This window comes from Balaenoptera ricei, chromosome 13 (assembly GCF_028023285.1).
Source record: "Balaenoptera ricei isolate mBalRic1 chromosome 13, mBalRic1.hap2, whole genome shotgun sequence".
Classification (NCBI taxonomy): Eukaryota; Metazoa; Chordata; class Mammalia; order Artiodactyla; family Balaenopteridae; genus Balaenoptera; species Balaenoptera ricei.
In genome coordinates, this window is record NC_082651.1 from 77,115,447 (window position 1) to 77,136,568 (window position 21,122).

The 21,122-nt window shown below is 35.3% G+C and overlaps 1 protein-coding gene across 1 annotated transcript in view; it reads right to left on the bottom strand.

Annotated features, from left to right (window-relative positions):
* Window positions 1-216: 216 nt before the first annotated feature.
* YIPF4 (Yip1 domain family member 4) overlaps window positions 217-21,122 on the bottom strand; it is a 28,258-nt gene continuing 7,352 nt past the window's right edge. Inside the window, exons 2-6 of the mRNA XM_059943631.1 lie at window positions 13,462-13,615; window positions 11,719-11,890; window positions 8,496-8,573; window positions 5,401-5,514; window positions 217-1,339 (exon numbers count right to left, since the gene is read on the bottom strand). Of these exons, the coding sequence (XP_059799614.1) occupies window positions 1,202-1,339; window positions 5,401-5,514; window positions 8,496-8,573; window positions 11,719-11,890; window positions 13,462-13,615 (656 nt within the window). The 3' untranslated portion in view covers window positions 217-1,201. The remainder of the gene's footprint in view (window positions 1,340-5,400; window positions 5,515-8,495; window positions 8,574-11,718; window positions 11,891-13,461; window positions 13,616-21,122) is intronic.

A 21,122-nucleotide genomic window follows, 5' to 3' on the forward strand; every position in this document is an offset into this window, starting at 1 on the left:
ATGGTTATCAGGCATTTGCTATTTTATCGATATAAATTATTTTATCTACTGTACAAACTAAGATTAATTAAACGTACATCTACAGTCTATGAAATTATTTGCCAAAAAAATTTCTTTAGTTAAAATTTCTTAATACTTCCCTTTGCAAATATTATTGTATTCTTGTTAAAGAGTACCTGATACTTGTTAAAATATCAAGTAATACAGGACAAGGTGTTATAAAAACAAAACACACAGCTGGGAAGCATTTTATTTTCTTCTACTTCATATAACATTGTTCAGGACCACAAGACTCTAATGGTCTCTTTCCAGCAACTTTTATGACTTCGGAGTACCACTTAAAAATATTTACTGGTGCTATAAATATTACTGTTTTTCTACATATTGACAATTTTAATGAATGCCATACCCATCATACCTCTTGCTTTTTTGGTCAGAAAGATAAACAGAAACTTTAAATCAAATGTTTAGACATTCAAAAGTGGTTTTTAAAAGCACATCCAAACAAACCAAATCTACATCAGCAACTGTTATAATTAGTTTCAACTGTTATTATTATTAAGAATTCTTAACAAGGACACACTGACTGAAGCATGTATGAGATTTTTAAAATTATATACAATTTAAAAGCAAAATTAAATTTATAAATAAAAAGATTAATGGCCAAATTAAATAAAGTTTAAGCATCAGATTTAAAATATCTTAATTTTTTGGTTATTCAGAAATACATTTTGTGAATAATAAGAATTACTTCATAAATATATATATAAATATAAATATATATCTACAGGATCTGCAATGCAGGAGAAAACCCTTTAAAGAAAAACATTGCACTTTTGGATTATCAGGATGCTGTCATATTTACCCTTCAAGTGAAATATAATTACCATTCCAGGTGCTTTTGGCACAAGTTTTTAGGTGAATATTGACACAATCTTAAAAACACAATGCTTTTATATTTTATTCACTGGAATATGATGAATCAAACAGAATTCAGAATTCTGACCAAAAATATTCAGGTAACTGCAATTGCTTAATTAAATACAAAAAAAATATTGTTTTAAAAAGACCTTAGACTGCCTTTACATCTGGAACACGTAAAATTTTACCAGCAATACGTTTTTTTCAATCCCCTCAAGCAAGAATTCCCAGCCTACACAGAAAGGTAACATTGTCTTTTTCTACTCATATATGACTTAGATCACACCCCAGTATATAAGGACAAAAAATAAATGTATAATAAAAAGATTGGATAAATCAGGAGAGGCTTTTTGGTCTTGAATTCTTCACCCACTAACAATGAAGCAGCACTGTAGGCAGCCCAAAACACACCAAAGAGCTTTAAAAAAACAAACAAAAAAGACAAAAGGCAGCATATTAGCAAGTTAATTAACATTTTGGGTATCATAAAAATAACATTTACAGTATTTTCTTAAAACAACCCTAACAACCAATTGTAGAAGCAGTAAAACTTATTGAGAATGTTTAAAACTTGTTAGGAATATTCATCCTTGCTCTGCTCCCTGACTTCTGCAAATGAAGTCTTTTGTTATCAAACTTGTCTAATCATAAGAATCACCTTGGGTGCCTATTAAAAAACAGAATCCATTCTGTTAGGGATTCATTCTGTTAGGGATTCATTCTGTTAGGGATTCATTCTGTTAGGGATTCATTCTAGTTCTACTGAATCAGAATCTCTAAGGGAAGAAGGGTCTAATTATCAGACTTTTTAACAAGTGTCCCTGGTGACTTAAGATAAGGCAACTTTCGGAAAAACTATTATAGGGATAAGCAGCTGAAAGATATTTGTTTCCTGAAAGAAAACTAATTGATCTTTACAAAGTAGAAATTTTTCCTTTTTTTTTCTCCAAGAAGTAGAAAAACATATTAAGTGAAAATTTTACACAACATTTATTAAGTATCAAATCATTTTCCCAGGACTAGGTAGAAGTATAGTGTTAAATGGAAAGGAGGAAAACCATAACATTTTGGTTGAGTTTTCTTTTTTTTTTAATGTTTGAAAATTTTTCATAATAAAAAATTTTTGTTTGCTTTTTTTTTTTTAATTGAAGTATAGTTGATGTCCTAATGTATAGCACAGGAAACTATATTCAATATCCCATGGTAAACCATAATGGAAGAGAGTTTTCTGATTATGCACGTGCTTAATTTTAAATTATTTCAACTAGAAATTTATATAATACTTACCAATATAGTCACTGAAGGCACTTTACAGAATGAAATGAAAGGAAGAACTATAACGGTAGAAATCAGGGAAACTATGACAGAAACAGACCTGGCACAGACCAGGGTTTCTCAACCATGCACTAATCAAATTTTTGAGCTGGATAATTGTTGTGGGAAGTTGTCCTGTGCACTGTAGGATGTTTAGCAGTATCCCTGGCTTCTAGTCACTATAGGATGTTTAGCAGTATCCCTGGCTTCTAGTCACTATATACTAGTGCCATCCCAGCCCTCCCCATTTGTGATACCCAAAAATGTCTCCAGACATTGCCAAATGTCCTTGGGGGGCAAAATCGCCATCAGTTGAGAACCACTGGTACAGAGGTAAAAAATAAATGCTGGCAGACTGACTGAAAATGTATTTGAGATGGTCCAATTTTATACTGTGCTTTTTAAACTAAAAACATACAAAAAAACCTGCAAGATATTTTAAACCTACAAAAAAGTATAGGGAAATAAATGAAGTAAAATTATAATCAAATTGCATTTGTATGGCATGATTAAATTTTTTTGTAAATAAATGGTTAAAGATTGGTAAGAGTTACAGAGACTTAATGTTAAAAAAATTAGTGCTTGTAGATTAAACTGTATTCTAATGCTAGAGTTAAGTGATGAGAGTTTTGCAACATTATTTCTCAGCAAACTTTGGACTAAAACAAGAAACATGTAAAACAGATCGCTACACACAGAAGATTAAGTGATTAGGGAAAGAAATGTGGGGAAGAAAATCTAAAGTTTAAAAAGAATTGTATCCTAAACTTTTAATGATATAAAAAAGATTCTTCCATTTTATAATAATACATACACATGTTGCATAAAGAACATTAAGACCAATTTTCAGTTGAACTCAATGACTGAAAATAACCAGAGGACAGTTTTAGCAATTTGCGAAGTAGTCTCAGAAGCATTCAAACAGGCTTTAACCCAAGTAAAACAACACACAAGCAGTGATCCTGAATGATTCAGTAAAGTGGTATGTTCACTAAGGCTAGATAATTAAATGCCAGCATGGGGTTAGCTCTTGCACTGCAAGACTTTTAAACTAAGTGCTAATAATGACAATTAAAAAAAAATTTAGGGTTAGAGGAAAGAAAGCTCTTCTCCTTGGTCTCTTAAGTGCTCAAACAGTTCAAACATACAGAGATGTTCTCAAAATATGTGTTTAACATTTATAATAATAACAGCTACCACTCTGCCTATTCTGTCAAGCACTATACTAGACATTATTTATACTTTAAAATCTTCATAACAAACCCTAAAAATTAGTTAAGACTCCCATTTTGCATAGGAGGGTACGAAAAGATATCTCCCCAAGGCAAACAGCAAGTAAGTGGCAGAACCAGGATCTGAATCCAGAACTGATTGGTTCCAAAATCCAACTCTTCTCAATACCCAAGGCTTATATAATGTCAGTATTAGTCTGTAGTTACTCAATTCTAAAAGGAATAATTTCTTTTATATTGGAATTAGTAATAAACTTTAAGTAAAACCAAAACCCATAAAAGTTATTCTACTTAAAAACTTAAGTATTTAAGTCCAAGTTCTATTTTCCATAAAGAAAAAAAATTACATTCACTGTGTAATATACATACATGTGTTAGAGCAGTCATTTATTTCCAAAAGTTGTTCAAAATTAATAAATCCCAAAATTTAAGTTCAATCACTACTCATTATTAATATTTAATATTATCAGTAAATGTTTAAAGTGGGTACATATGTTAATATAAGCTTAACACAGCACAAAGAAGTCCTGATCTCTGCAACATAGAAAAGCCAATTTATTAGAACCATATATATTTGATAAAGAACTTACTATTCAAATATGAGTGACAATTATTAAATAAATGTCCAGTCCCAGTGGAATTTTATTTATTTTTAGCGAGGTTTTTTTTTTTATTGGAGTATAATTGCTTTACAATGTTTAGTTTCTGCTGTACAATGAAGTGAATCAGTTATATGTATACCTATATCCCCTCCCTCTTGGACCTCCCTCCCACCCCCCTTCCCAATCCCACCCATCTAGGTCATCACAGAGCATCAAGCTGAGCTTCCTGTGCTTTATAGAATGTTCCCGCTATCTATTTTACACATGGTAGTGTACGTATATCAATCTTAATCTCCCAATTCGTCCAACCCTCCCCTTCCCTACCTGTGTCCACATGTCCATTTTCTACATCTACACCTCTATTCCTGCCCTGCAAATAGGTTCATCTGTACCATTTTTCTAGATTCCACATATATGCGTTAATATATGATATTTTTTTTCTCTTTCTGGCTTACTCCACTCTGTATGACAGACTCTACGTCCATCCACATCTCTACAAATGACCCAATTTCATTCCTTTTTTATGGCTGAGTAATATTCCATTGTATATATGTACCACATCTTCTTTATCCATTCATCTGTCATTGGACATTTAGGTTGTTTCCATGTTCTGGCTATTGTAAATAGTGCTGCAATGAACATTGGGGTACACGTGTCCTTTTGAGCCAGTGGAATTTTAAATAAATACCTCCCACAAAATCTAAGTCAGATGAACTTGAAGAAAATTTTAACATTAAATAAAAAAATTCTCTGAGTGTAATACCCCAAGGTCCGATTTGCTCTTTGTTCTTTATTCCGCCCTAGACATACATTATAATTTATGGCAATTAAAAGGGGAAAATAAAAGAAATACAACTGGTATAATTAGTGAGTAAGGTCACTGTTCCAAAATACTACCAACTGTTTGATAAACAGTTATAGATTACAAGATTCTTAGCCAGAGAACTAGTACAGTCAGCTCTTATTACCTGTGGGTTCTGCATCCACGGATTCAACCAACTGTGGATCGAAAATATTTGGGGGGAAGAAAAAATTCCAGAAAGTTCCAAAAAGCCAAACTTGAATTTGCTGCACTACAGACAACTATTTACACAGCATTTACATTGTATTAGGTATTGTAAGTAATCTAGAGATGATTTAAAGTAGATGGAAGGATGTGCACAGATTACATGTAAATACTACACCATTTTGTATAGGGAACTTGAGCATCTGCAGATTTTCATGTCTGCGGGGGGTCCTGGAACGAATCTCCCGTAGATATGGAGGGACAACTGCATACTTTTTTTTTTTACTGGGAAACAGTAAACTACTTTTTATAACACACTACTTACTTTTATAAGTGTAGACACCACTTCAAATGATCCAACCACCAAAAGTATAGGGGCTATTACAATGAGAGGAAGTAATGAATATCCTATAACTCCAAGAACTTGGCCATATGCAACCTGTGAATTTCCAAAATGTTAAATAAATATCACAGAAATCAAGATACTTATTTTAACCACTATTAAACATCATATATACTTTGTTGTACTTACATAAATGTGAGAATTAAGAAAAAAGTATCATACCCATTATATTTCAAATTATCATATAGTCTCTTATATTCGTGGACAATGTCAACAACCCACCATGATTTCAATTATCAATTATGATGATACCCAAATCTACATTTCCTGCCCTCTCTCTTTTGAGCTTCAGACTTATATATCCAATTACCTTGAGTATATCTCTTAGTCACTATTTCCCTTGTTGTAGGAGGATTATTTAAAGGAACCACAACCATCTTATTTTGATGAAAAATTCAAGTCTAGAGAAGCTAGATGTGACAAATACAGACTAGAAGGGAAGGGAGAGAGGTAGGAGGACTGAAGAGAAAAATATTTCTTAGTGGCTACTGTGTGCCACACTCCGTGATAGAGCTTCACATATTGTGAAGATCAAAGGCACTAACAACCCTATGTGGTATTACTGTCCCCATTATGAAGAAAGTGATTCCAGAGAGACAAACAGCTTTGTTCAGGAAAGCAAAGCTAGTTGGTAAGAGTTCAAATTAAGATCTAGGTATTTTAACTTCTCTATCAACACTCCTAAATTACCAAAACATTTAGTGATACCTTTTTTCACATAAAAATTATATGAGGTTTTATCTAGAATGTAAGAAATAATATGCAAACAAATGTCCCTGTTAGAATTATTTTAAATTTTCATAAGCAGAGTGAAAAAGTTACATAGATAAATGTTACTCTCATTTATTCAAGAGTTTTAAGTTAAGATGATGGATTGAGTGCATATATCTAATATCATTCCTTCCTGAAACTCCATTAAAAGGGAAGGAAAAAAGGAAACTCCTTTTTATAAGAGGCATAAACAGGAGATTAGAAGACAGGACAAGAGCAACTTAATTTTGGAAACTGGAAAGCAGAAGAACACGAGCTTGGTGGAGACCTTTCCACCAAGTATGAGGAAAAGGCTCAAGAGTTCTGCATTTAACATTCAGTGTTCATAGAGTAAGCCTGATATGAGTCAGCACCCACATGATGTAGTAACTCCGCCTGGCATCCCTTGTGCTTTACTCTCTCCACAGAGAGCTGAATTCCAGAGTGCTGGAATTCCTAGGTTTATAGTAATTCATAAAGTCTAATTTAATGGAGCAGTGATTCTCAAGGTGTGGCCCATGGACCTCTGGGGGTCCCAGAGACTCTTCTAAAAGACTGGAACGTCAAAACTATTTTTTGTAATAGGGGACTTCCCTGGCGGTCCAGTGGTTAAGACTCCACGCTTCCACTGCAGGGGGCACAGGTTCACTCCCTGGTTGGGGAATTAAGATCCCGCATGCCGCAAGGCACGGAAAAAAAATAAAATAAATAAAACTTTTAAAAAAACCCACAAAACTATTTTTTATAATAGTAATAAAACATTATTTGCCTTTTTAATTGGGTTGATATTGGTACTAATAGAACAAAAGCAATGGGTAAAACATGCTGCTTTAGCACAAATCAAGGTGGCATGAAACATACTAGTAGTTACTGTGTTCTTTACTACCCCACACTCACAGGAAAAGAAGAAAAAAAGCCAGTTTCACTTAAGAATGTCCTTAATGAAGCAGTTAAAATGATTAATTTTATTAAGCCTCAACCTTTGAATATGTCTTTTTAATATTCTGTGTAACAAAATGAGAAGTACACAGAAAGCATTTCTTCTGTATCTTGATTCAATGGTTATCCCAAGGAAGAGCATTTGTACAACTGTGTGAGTGAAGAGCTGAATTAGATGCTTTATCCATAGAATACCATTTTTACTTGAAAGAACAACTGAAAGACAAACTATGATTACTCAGAGTTAGGTACTGACAGGCAACATGAATGAAAATGAATGAAGTGAGCCTATTATTTCAAGGAAAACAACTGACAGTATTTCTTCCAAATTACAAAGTTCTCTCTCTCAAGCAAAAAGTAGAATTTTGGAAAACTTGTATCCAACACTGTTATCTTGATAGTTTTCCAATACAGATTTTTCTGATGAAATATGTGGTGATATTAATGAATGTGATTTTCTGATATTGTATAATAAAATGAGTCAACATTTGGAAGATCTGCAAAGCTCAGGAAACTAATGTTTTCTTAGTTGATCGTGCATGGGTAAAAAGATCCATCCAAAGTGAATTTCAATGATACAGCGTATAAAAAGTTCACTGATATGGTTTGAGATTCCTCACTACAACAAACCTTTAAGAAAATATTACTTGTTGAGTGTTGATGCAGTATCAGAGTAGAATAATCACAATCATCCAAAAAATGTATTAAAATACTCTTCCTTTTAAAATTATATACCTGTGTGAGGCCTTATTTTTTACTTTAACCAAAATATATCATAACAATTGAATGCAGAAAGCAGATATTAGATTAGAATACAATTTCCACTAACCCAGACACTAAAGCTACTTGCAAAAATGTAAAACAATGCCTTTTTCTCACTTTGTTTTGAAAAATAGTTTTCATTAAAATGTATTTTTTATGTTAAAATGTATTTGGTTTACTTTTAGTTTTAAATGAATAAATATATATTTTAAATTTTTATTTTAATTTCTAACATGGTAAATATCGATAAATACAACCTACAGAAAGAAATCTCTTTGGGGACCTGAGATCAAAAAGTTTGAGAACTACTGTAACAGAGAATAAACTGCATGCTTCCCTAAAAAGCTATAAATTATTTATGAGTGAAATTGGATTTTTTTCTTTCCTCTTTATTTCTCATAACATTTATACTAATATTTACATCACCTTAAAAGAAGTAGCATAACTTAAAAGCAATTCTGGGACAAAAAGCAGTTACAATGAACATAGCTACTGATACTACCTGCAGTATCAAAAATAAAGCTTACCATAAAAAACAAAGGCTATTTTCAAAATTAACCACTTACTTCTCCACCAAGAACTCTGGCCAGTAAGAAAACTGTTAATGAACCAAATATCCAAATGGTTATAATCCATGAGACCACCTTAAGAGAAAAAAAATTCATGCAATTAATATCTGTGTACCAAATAAGCTGATAATTTCCCACGAACTCAATCCTCTACCATATAAGATACTTTGGTATACCCAACTTCAGGTCATAGAGAGTTTGGGTTCCCAGGTAAAACTTAGTAAGAATATAAATGTGTAATATAATTTTACATCCAAATTGAAAATTTAGCAATGATCAATTGCCTAAGGAAATCTTAGTATTTTATGATCTATAATAAAAGAATACTGCAAAGAAAGACCAAATTGTTGACTCCCAACCCCTGCTTTATAGCATTTTGGAAGGTAAATTCATCTGTGAAACAAGTTACCAGTCTTCTCAAGAGGTCTCTAAAATTTACATTAATTACACATTTATCCAAGTAATAGAATGTGGATGATACTTCAGACAATTTTAACTCCTGAGACTTGACATAGTAATGATACATGCATATATTTCCAAGTTCTGTCTGCTTGGGGGGGGGTCCAGAAATAATGACACCCAGTAGCAACATAAGCACACTTATTGCCCAGATACTGGTTTCTAAATATTCCCCAATAAAAGGCACTAGGACTCCCTAGAAAAATGATTGATTCCAGGGCTGGGACAGGGACAATAAAAGGTGAGCCCAGAACACTCTGTGGAGTCAGAAAGAAAGGAAGTACTCAAAAAAAGATGGGGATATGTCAAAAGGATACAGAAGGTAACCTGAAGGAGCTCCCAATGGCTAAAACTGCAACAATCTGAGCAATAAATGATAGTACTGGATTACAGCCCAGAAAATAAAATAAATATCCATGAGTCCATACTGACAAAAATAAATGAATGATTAAGTAATGACAAAGAAGGACTAGCTGTTCCAAAGAGAATACCAATTAATACATGTGGAAGAAAAAAAAACAAAAACATGTGGAAGGGGGCTTCCCTGGTGGCGCAGTGGTTGAGAATCTGCCTGCCAATGCAGGGGACACGGGTTTGAGCTCTGGTCTGGGAAGATCCCACATGCCGCGGAGCAACTGGGCCCGTGAGCCACAACTACTGAGCCTGCGCGTCTGGAGCCTGTGCTCCACAACAAGAGAGGCCGCAACAGTGAGAGGTCCGCGAACCGCGATGAAGAGTGGCCCCCGCTCGCTCCAACTAGAGAAAGCCCTCGCACAGAAACAAAGACCCAACACAGCCAAAAATAAATAAATAAATAAATAATTAACAACAACAACAAAACTTTGAAAAAAACCAAAAAAAAAACATTATAAAAAAAAATACATGTGGAAGGAATGAGGAAAATCATCATTCAGTAAACAATATAGTAATAATTGTTGCATGCAAGATCCATCAGTAGATGCTAAAATTAGCGGGCTAAAGTTTGATGAGAAACAGGGTATTTGCATAGTCACAAAGTATTTCCACAAGATATTTATTAAAAGGGAAAAATAGCAACTTTACAGTGGAAGATACCACCCCATCACCTAACCAAGTGATCAATGTTAATAGTACCAGTAATATGACATATTAGTACCATGTAATGCCTGATAGTATGTAGAGAAGGGCACAATGTCACTTCTGTGGTATTTTTGCCAAAAATGTATGATCCCAATCCAGTCATGAGAAAATATTAAACAAACTCAAATTAAGAAACATTCTATGGAGATACGAATCTTCTGTTTTTAGCCTTAGAACACTTTGTTCAAATGAAAGATTATATAAAATAGATAAAATTCATACACAGATGTTCTACATGAAGGGTTGGTGGTGGGTAGGAGACCAGAACCCCCATTCAACTTCTTCAATGGTCCTTATACTGGCAACAGAATACTTGATATGAACTACTGATCCAAGGTAAATATTAATAAGACCAGTGTTATATAACGTTAAGGGCCTTGCTATGGAGAGAACACTCTGGATTATCCGTTGAGCACTAAATGTAATCACAACTGTCCTTTAAAAAAGGAGGCAGAGGGAAATTTGACTACAGTAGAGAAGGCAATGTGACAAGTGGAAACAGATTGCAGTGATGCAGCCAGAAGCCAAGCAATGTTGGCATCCTCTAGACATGGGAAGAGGCAAGCAACAGACTGTCCTGGAGCCTCCAGAATAACCAGCCCTGCTGACATTTTGATTTTAGCCCTTTAAGACTCAATTTGGGTTTCTGACTTTCAGAACTGTCAAAGAATAAATCTGCATTCTTTTAAGCCACTGAACTTGTGGAAATCTGTTATAGTACAAAAGGAAACTAATTCATTTCCAAATCACTCTGTGGTAAAGAGTTATTTTTTACTCCCCTAAAGCCTTAAACTAGGGATGAGGGAATGATATGCATGTGCCTTATTTTGATGATAGAGATAAAGCCTCTGAGAATAGGACAAAGTATTATACAAAAACAAATACTGATGGAATTCTTGTCGTCATTTATTAAAAAGCTTACTTTAAAAAACAGAACTGGGCTTCCCTGGTGGCGCAGTGGTTGAGAATCTGTCTGCCAATGCAGGGGACACGGGTTCGATCCCTGGTCCGGGAGGATCCCACATGCCGCGAAGCGGCTGGGCCCGTGAGCCACAATTACTGAGCCTGCGCATCTGGAGCCTGAACTCCGCGGCGGGAGAGGCCGCGATGGTGAGAGGCCCACACACCGCGGTGAAGAGTGGACCCCGCTTGCCACGACTGGAAAAAGCCCTCGCACAGAAACGAAGACCCAACACAACCATAAATAAAAAAAAAAAAAAATAAATAAATAATAATAATAAAAAAAAGTGATTCAAAAAAACCAAAAAACAAAACAAAAAAAAAACAGAACTAAAAATGAATAAAAGATAAGAACATGAGTATTGTGTTTCAAACTCTTTATCCTTTGGAGAAATCAGAAAGAGTATGGGCAGGTGGAAGCAGTCCCAACCATTTTACCCACTTGCCATACAAATACTAATACTTTTTATGAAAATGATGATGTAGAAGAGTTTGGAAATCATTAATCCAAGGCACTCCCCTCTTATTTAATTAAGAACAGCTTGTTGGGATAAACAAGTGAGAAATAATGGGTAAAGCTAAAGCATTTCTCAAACATGAAGTACTACAGTTAATATTTGGCTATTTTCAATTTTAAAACTCTTAAACTATTTAGAATTTGTGAAAAGTAAGATATACTTACCCTAAACTGTCCATATAATGATATCATGGAAAAGAAAAGAACAACAGCCAGAGGACCCCAAAAGTCAGGATTGTCTCTCACCACTTGCCTATTAAAACCAAGTGATGGCATTGGCATCAAAACACATCGAATTTTGTAGTAAATATCCTTTAGGTCGATATCCAATTCTTCCCTGTAATTTTAAAATAAGAATTCTTAAAAAGCACACACTTTTGAATACTGAGACAGTTGCAGCAGAATTTAAGAAAAGTTTAAATATAACATTATAGTCACCACAGATCAACAAAACATTTGCATTTGAAGTACCGCATTTCACTGGTTCCAAGATGAACATTTTCATCATTTCAACATCTCTAAAGTTGGGATGCATCTCACAATAGCTGGTGTCTTATAACTGTTGTCAGTCTGGAGTGAAGCCAAGTGCTTCCAAGATCTGCCTTTCCTTTTGCCAGTCTCCTGGAGGCACTATCAATTTGGGACTTTAAATAAAATCCTCTGCTTGAGACTTTTTGGGACCATACTGATAAATCAGACTGCAATCCTATATTCTCACAGACACTTTTTCTTCCAACACCCCACCCAGTGCCAAACAGACAAGCAAACTTCCTTGCTGTCTCTTTTTGTATGGTAGGTTATTTCTCATTTACCCTAACACTAAGGAGATAAGACAGCCCTTTGATGTCCTAGCTTTATGCTGTCTTAGGTATTTTTTCTGTTTTATCAATAAACGTGAAATAACTGCATCTTAAAATCCATACCATCTTAGATTTGATGAAATTCGGTATATTAACATTAAGAAACAGGATGTTTTAGCACTTGATCTACCAATAATTACTACAGAGAATAACTTGGTAATACCTTGATTTTACAAAGCTATAGGTTCTTCTTTCCAAAATTGTTAAATTCTTCACCTTTTTTCCCCAAGTGATACATAATCACTTAAAAATTTTCAAGTACTATGAAGAAAGTGAAAGTATCCCTATAGTCCTCCCAGTGGTAGCTCTAGAATTTCTCTATGGGAGAGAGTTTGGAGGGGTAATCTTTTTGGAAATCTTAAACTGAACTTCCACAGCAAGCACCCAAGCACCTTGCTTTTTTACTTACATCGTATGTTCACTTCAGACAGCTATAGACCCAGGTAAGTCCTAACAGTTTGGAGTATATTTGTGTGGGATATAGGATTATGATTCTTTTAACTTTTGCCATTCAGTAGGTTAAAAATATTCTCTCATTATTTCAGTTTTACTAGTTACAGTTGACCTTGAACAACGTGGGGGTTATGGGTGCCACCCTCAGTCAAAGATCCACATATAATTTTGACTCCCCCAAAACTTAACTACTAATAGCCTACTGTTGACCAGAAGCCTTACCAATCACATAAAGAGTTAACATATATTTTATATGTTACCTGTACATCTACATATACGTTATGCATTCATGATATACCTTTTTCTTAATTTTTTCGATACTTCTAGGCTACATGGTTCGTCTGCGAGTTTTTTCACATTGTTGCAAACTCAAAAAAATTTTCCAGTGTATGTATTAAAAATAATCTATGTACAAGTAGACCTACACAGTTCAAACCTGTGTTGTTCAAGGGTCAACTATAACAGTAAAACTGAAAACAGCTAAAACTTTTGACCAAAAAGGTTAAGATTTTCTATACCTGTCTTAAATAATATGAAAAAATACCTCCCACAGACTAGCTCTAAAAACCAAAAAATACATATTATTTTTACATACAAGAGTGGCTTGTTATCTTCAGGGTCATCATCTTCAACTTCCAAAAGCCAGCCATATCCTCTTTGTCTCAGAAATGTAGTAGCTGTAGACTCTTTGATAAAATCTCCACCAAGGTTTAACTTGACATCTGGGGATGCTATTGAACCACTGAGATCTTAGGAGAAAAGAGGACAAAACTATAAACCAAGGTAAAATGTGTGAATCCTAACCAACATGAGCATATATCCAACTAAATAATTATCACTTGAAGATCTCTACATATGAACATCTGCTACTGCATACAATCTTTGTATTTTATAGTTGATAGTGCTAAAAACAAGACAGCAGGCCCAAAATGGAGTCACTTATGCTAAGTCTCATGTCACCAAACCAAGACTTAATTACAGTTTTGGCCTCTCCCAGAAACAGAATCTTAAACTAGTGAATCAGGAATCACCTGGTCAGCACTAGTGAGGTAATCTGCCTGACAGACCCCTGCAATCTCCTAAAGCAAAGTGACCTTACCATAACTAATCCACTTGTAGCTAGTATAACTTCCTTGTCCCACTTCCTTCTGCCTAAAGTCTTTCATTTTGTACAGCTCCTCAGAGCTCCTTTCTATCTGCAAAATGGGATGCTGCCCATTTCATGAATCACTGAATAAGCCAATAAAATCTTTAAAAGTTACTCAGTTGAATTTTTTTTCAGTAATGATATCTAAAAACCACTTTTTATTTTTACAACAAGAAAATGAAAACGAGAGAGGTAAATTCACATGAAAGGTTTCACATCTAACTAGCTAGCCTTGTACCAGAATCTAGACTTATAACTGTAACTTTAAAATTTAAATGGAAGATATATACAAAATATATTATAGGATATCGCTTTGGTTTTTTTGTTTGTTTGGTTTGGTTTGGTTTTGGCCACACTGCGAGGCCTGCGGGATCTTAGTTCCCCGACCAGGGACTGAATCCAGGCCTGGCAGCAAAAGCACGGCGTCCTAACCACTGGACCCCCAGGAACTCCCAACAGGATATCATCTTGGATTCCCTTCATTATTATGTACATTATGTGCTTCAGAACAAAGTGATGTATAAATTCTTTTTAAAGGCATTACATATTTATATATACAAACCATTAGACATAATTATTTGCTAAAAGAAAACCATAGATAACTTCCCCTATTTTTTCATATATTTATTCATACATTATTTTTTTAAAACCAAATATCTATGCTAAGTGCCTCATATATTAATGCTTAGTTCTGGATAAATCTGACTAGTAAGAGTTTCCTGCTATTTCAGCTAACTTTTTTCCTTATATAATTACATCATTTATCTTTAGTTTTGCCAAAATAAAGGTTGTTGTTTTTTTTTAGGTCAATTCTAAAAAGCAGTGAAGGGCTTCCCTGGTGGTGCAGTGGTTAAGAATCCGCCTGCCAATGCAGGGGACACAGGTTCGAGCCCTGGTCCAGGAAGATCCCACATGCTGCGGAGCAACTAAGCCCGTGCGCCACAACTACTGAGCCTGCGCTCTAGAGCCCGTGCACCACAACTACTGAGCCCACATGCCACAACTACTGAAGCCCGCATGCCTAGAGCCCATGCTCTGCAACAAGAGAAGGCACCGCAATAAGAAGCCTGCGCACCACAACGAAGAGTAGCCCCCGCTTGCCGCAACTAGAGAAAGCCCGCGTGCAGCAATGAAGACCCAACGCAGCCAAAAATAAATAAATAAATAAATAAATTTATATAGATTAAAAAAAGCAGTGAAGAGACTCTGTTATCCACATTACAAAATAAATTCCACTCGCAGTCTGTACCAGTGCCTTAGAGGTTACAGATAATCACAGTAGTACATATGTCAAAATTTCTGGTTGAAAATAAATTGGGAATAATAAAGGACTTGCTTGAGGTCATACAGGAATTAATTAAAAAAAACACATTTGTAGGACCAGGCAACATGCACTAGTAAACAACCATCAATGTTGTTAGCTAGAAGTCACAAGATTGGAGTGATACTTTAGAAAACAATTTCGGCAACAGCAAACCAGAACACTCAACACAGACTCTCCTCTCCTGGAGATCCTATACAGTAGAAGGAAGAGCTTAATTTGCACATTACCCGAAATTCTAGGTTAGCTTTTGAGAACTGCCATTAAAAAATTTTGGCTTAAACTTCAATCAATGAGTGGATCAATTATGAGTCATATAATGATCTGGTTCTGACAACTCCTGCAATTAATTATAATAAAGTTTGCATTCTGAAGCTAAGTCCTAGCTAAGCTACTAATTAATACAGCAAATCATTAATGTCTTCTGGTCTCCAGTTTCCTATTCAAAGTTCTTTCCAGGCTTAACATTACATGATTCTAAAAAGCTTTTATAGTTTAGTTTATTCAGCTAGAGATAAAATGCAAGTACTTTTGAATTCACTGTCCTTCCCTACTTAAAGCTTAAAAATAGTCCCTATAGATGCTAATTACCATAGAATCTTGTGATTAAAATATTCTCTCAAAATTACTTTCTGCTTCTTTGTCTTACTCTACGTTGAAAATGAAAGAGTTGAAACTTAACTAAAATTCTACTTCCAATAGGTACAAAGAGTGCCTTTCTTGATTTAACAAGAGGAAAACTTAGATCAGGAAGTCATTAGTATAGCAGTGACTTTAAAGGTTTTGGAATTATAAGGCAGGAAAGGCCCTTAACAACTGTTTCCTGGCCTCTAGAAAAGAATGAACTTAAAGTCCTTAATCTAAACCAAAAAAGGATATATAAATTATAGTGCTAAGGAGTGCTGTGAGAAAGAATTGTATATGTTTAGCAGTTTTTCATAGCAGGGATGCAGAACCTCAAAAAGACACCCTTAGCTTATAATTTTGCAGTGTTTTCCATTCTATGCAAAGAAGGAAAATATCATGGACATATGTAGGAGAATGCTAGAAACAGCAGTCTGACAAATCACCCAGTTCCCCCAAGACACAATTACATGTGAGTTAAAAAAAAAGCAACAGAAAAGTAAAAAAACTCAGTAGTTTTCTAACACGTGATCAAGTTAACACGTAAAGAATAATGTCGGAAGACAATGAGAAATATTCAAAAAAAAAAAAAAAAAATCACTCCAGGAGCACAGCTGTCTTACATTAAACCACAGTAAGAACCAGCTAGCTTGATCGTCAACTCTAGGACAGTTGTCCAGAATTATAAAACACTAATCTGAAATTAATCCTTTCTTACTACATTATAATATTCTTGCCATTTTCTAAGTAAAAAACAACATAAAGATAATAATAAATATAAGTGGTTTTAAGAGGAAATAATCTTTGAAAGAAATCTTAAAAATGTTTCCACTACCGTTTGGGTTCAGAGTGAGGAAAGAATATCAGTAAGTTTCAAGTTTTATTAAAAGCCACCTGGAAAAACTGCAGAACAAAACTTAAAAGTAATTTTCCCTCCCTTTCAACTCAAGTGTATTACTGGGTGAGGGATCTTTTCTCTGAATCTTCTCCTCAGCCTGAGAACTTCACTTTGAAGAATTCAGTCAGTGTAGTATGATAGTATACTCAGGGTGAGATTTACTGATCTACCCCTACAAAAGTTCTATATTTCTATGAAAGAAGAGTAATCTGCAATGAACATGAACATTTTGTTGGTACTTGCCAACTTCTTTTTTTTTTTTTTTTTTAATTTTACTTATTTATTTATGGCTGTTAGGTCTTCGTTTCTGTGCGAGGGCTTTCTCTAGTTGTGGCAAGCGGGGGCCACTCTTCATCGCGGTGCGCGGGCCTCTCACCATCGCGGCCTCTTCTGTTGCGGAGCACAGGCTCCAGACGCGCAGGCTCAGTAATTGTGGCTCACGGGCCCAGTTGCTCCGCAGCATGTGGGATCTTCCCAGACCAGGGCTCGAACCCGTGTCCCCTGCACTGGCAGGCGGATTCTCAACCACTGCGCCACCAGGGAAGCCCCCGCCAACTTCTTATATACATGAATAAGCGTTTTCTTACTTAACAAGCAACCAAGAGCAAGGACAAAAATAATGCCATTTTATTTGAATGAAAATGAAATGAAATCCATGTGTGCTTAAATCTAAACCAGAATTGACTATTTGTGCAGCAAAATAAAACAAGCACATGTTTCATACTAAAGGGACAAATTCCACTGTTCCATCTTAGTTATAAAAACATTTTAATGCGTATATAGGCCAATGAAAGAGCTCAAGAAACCAACCAAGTATATAATGATTTTATAATTGCTAGACCTATACTGGAGTTGATTATGTTACTCCATGAGAAAAAATTTTAAAGCCTTGTATAAAATTGTGTCCTAAGTTATATATATATATATATATATATATATATATATATATATATACTTTTAAAGTTTTTATTTATTTTTGGCTCTGTTGGGTCTTCATTGCTGCACACGGAAGCCCTTTCTCTAGTTGTGGCGCACAGGCTTCTCACTGCGGTGGTTTCTCTTGTTGCAGAGCACAGGCTCTAGGCACACAGGCTCAGTAGTTGTGGCTCATGGGCTTAGTTGCTCCGCGGCATGCGGAATCTTCCCAGATCAGGGCTCGAACCTGTGTCCCAGGCATTGGCAGGCGCATTCTTAACCACTGCGCCACCAGGGAAGCCCCTAGGTTATATTTTTATTCATATCATTTTGGTTTACGATTTCAGTAGCTTTACTATTCAATATTGCCAGTTAATTTTCATATTGCACATAATATTAATTAAAATCAATTACATCTCCTGAGCCTACCTTTAGAAAAATCAAATCCCATTTTGGCATAAACCAGTTATCTAACAGAAATTTCTTTTATTTGCCTTATGAGTCTTTTATTTTGAAATAATTATAGATTCACAGGAAGTTGCAGAGAGGTTATATGCACCCTTCACCCTGTTTCCCCCAATGGTACCATACCATCATATGTACTATCAAAACCAGGACACTGACATTGATACAGTTGATAGACCTTATTCAGATTTTACCAGTTTTAAGTGCACTTATTTGTGGGTATGTGTGTATAGTTCTATGCAATTTTACCACATTTATAGATTTGTGTAATGCCTTACAAGTTTAAAATTTATGAAAAGAAATAGATTAATTTTCTAAAAGATAAATCTTGCTTAACTACTTTGTTTTCTTCCCAAGAAAGGTTGACTAAAAAGTCATTTTCACTTTTCAAACAGGGAAGAAAAGCTATTCTTGCACCCATTATATATCATATATTGTACTTCTTGAGCACATTGTATAGAAGATACTTGTGATAATATCTATCTGGATATAATTTTTTAAAAATCAAGTAGGAAACTTTTAAAGAGGAAAAACTAAAGATTCCTCTATCAACACTACTAAATTATATTAGAAGTGACATCTTGCCTGGGGAGGGGGAATGTCACACAAAGTAGGCTAAATGGACACCTTAACAGAGTAACAGAAAATTATTGTTTACTCAAAAAAGCCTATTAATACAAAAATTATTGCATTATTATGTCTACAAATTACTGATCACAATAATGTATTATGAGTTGTATATACTATCATTTTTATATAGGAGTGTCTTAGTCTGTTTAGGCTGCTATGTAACAAAATACCATAGACTGGATGGCTTATAAACAATAGAAATTTGTTTCTCATAGTTCTGGAGGTTGGAAGTCTAAAGTCAGGGTGTCAGCATGGTCAGGTAAGGGCTCTCTTCTGGCTAGCTGACTTCTCCTTGTGCCCTCACATGGCAGAAACGGGTAGGGAGATCTGTGAAATCTTTTTTATAAGAGCACTAATCCCATTTATGAGGGCCCCATCCTCATGACCTAAGTACCTCCCAAAGGCTCCACTTCCCCACTGGGCATTAGGATTTCAACATATGCATTTTGGGGGACACAAACATTCAGACCATAAAAAGAGGTAAAAACACTGAGGAAGGCTGAGCTCAAAAAGCAATATACTGAACCCCGTCCTCTTCTGTAAACTTATACAATCAAGTGTCAGCTTAACATTGTAGTTATTTCAAAAGCATCTAAAACTCAATATTCCAAAACTGAATTCTTGATATTTAAGGTCTTCCTCCAGTTTCTTATTTCAGTGAATAGTACCACTAATCCCATCCAGCACTGTAAACCAGAAGTTTAATTATCCTTGACAGTTTCCTTCATTCACATGCTCCCCACACCATTCAATCACCACTAAATTCTATCGCTTTTATCCCTAAATATTTTTTGAACCTGCCCACTTTTCTCCATTTCTACCACCTGCACCATGCTAGTGCAAACTAACATCTCCTGTCTGTATGACTATAATGGTCTACTAACTCCTCTCTCTAGTCATTCTCTTTCCAATCCATTCTCACCCATAGCCAGAAGAATATTTTTTAAATGCAAATCTTTCACTCTCCCGTTTAAAATCCTTCAGTGGCCTCCCACTACTTTTTCAGCTCAAATCTAACAGTCTCTACATGCCCTATCTACTTCTCCAGAACAATTTTCTGCCTCCCTACCCACCGTGTCCCTATGCTCTAGCCATATTAAGCCTCTCAGTTCTTTGAATGAACCAGGATCCCTGGTACCTTAGGGACTTTGTACCAGGCTGTCTCCCCTAACTTCAGATAATTAAATGCCATCCATTCTTCAGTTCCTAGATATACTTTTTTTTTAATATATAAATTTATTTATTTTATTTATTATTTTTGGCTGCGCTGGGTCTTCATTGCTGCATGCAGGCTTTCTCTAGTTGTGGCGAGCGGGGGCTACTCTTCCTTGTGGTGCAAGGGCTTCTCACTGCGGTGGCTTCTTTTGTTGCTGAGCACAGGCTCTAGGCAAGCAGGCTTCAGTAGTTGTGGCATGAGGGCTCAGCAGTTGTGGTGCACGGGCTTAGCTGCTCTGCGGCATGTGGGATCTTCCTGGACCAGGGCTCGAACCCGTGCCCCATGCATTGGCAGGCGGACTCTCAACCACTGCACCACCAGGGAAGTCCCCTAGATATACCTATTTAAGGAAATTTTCCATGATCTCCCTAACTAGATTAGGTTCCTTTCATAGTCCCCTGGACTTTTCCTTCATAACATTTATCACTGTTTATAATAATGTATTTGTATGATTATTTGGATAATGTCTGTAAGTTCGCTGATGGGAGGAACTAAGTGTGTTTGTTGTAGTTTTGTTTTGAACACCTATCTCCAGTACCTATAACAGTGCCTGGCCCATAGTAGGCAACCAACAAATGTGTGCTGGTTAGATGAATTAATTAATAGAAGGGCAAACAGCTTCACAGAGCTTATATCAAGAGAGATATTAGAGATTTTTAATAAAGTAAATATACAAAATCAGATTTGCATTGTGTAAACATAATCTTAGCTGCACTGTGGAGGACTGATTTAAGTGGGGAGAGATTTGAGGAGGGAGTATGGTCAGCAAAAAGTATAGATGAGAAATGGAAAGGACTTGAACTAAGGCAATGTCAGTAGAGAGGGAAGAACAGATTAATTATATAGCTATTCTGGAGCTATTCTGAAATAATTTGATGACCAACTGAATATGAGAAAGTGAGAGAGAGACTAGAGACAAGCTTCTGGCCTTTGGCAAAAGGAACTATATCACAAACAATAAGTCATTTTCACTTTAGCACCTTTCTCACTTTCAACATTGGTTAATTAATCCACCAATAAATATTTAAGGATTACTTATT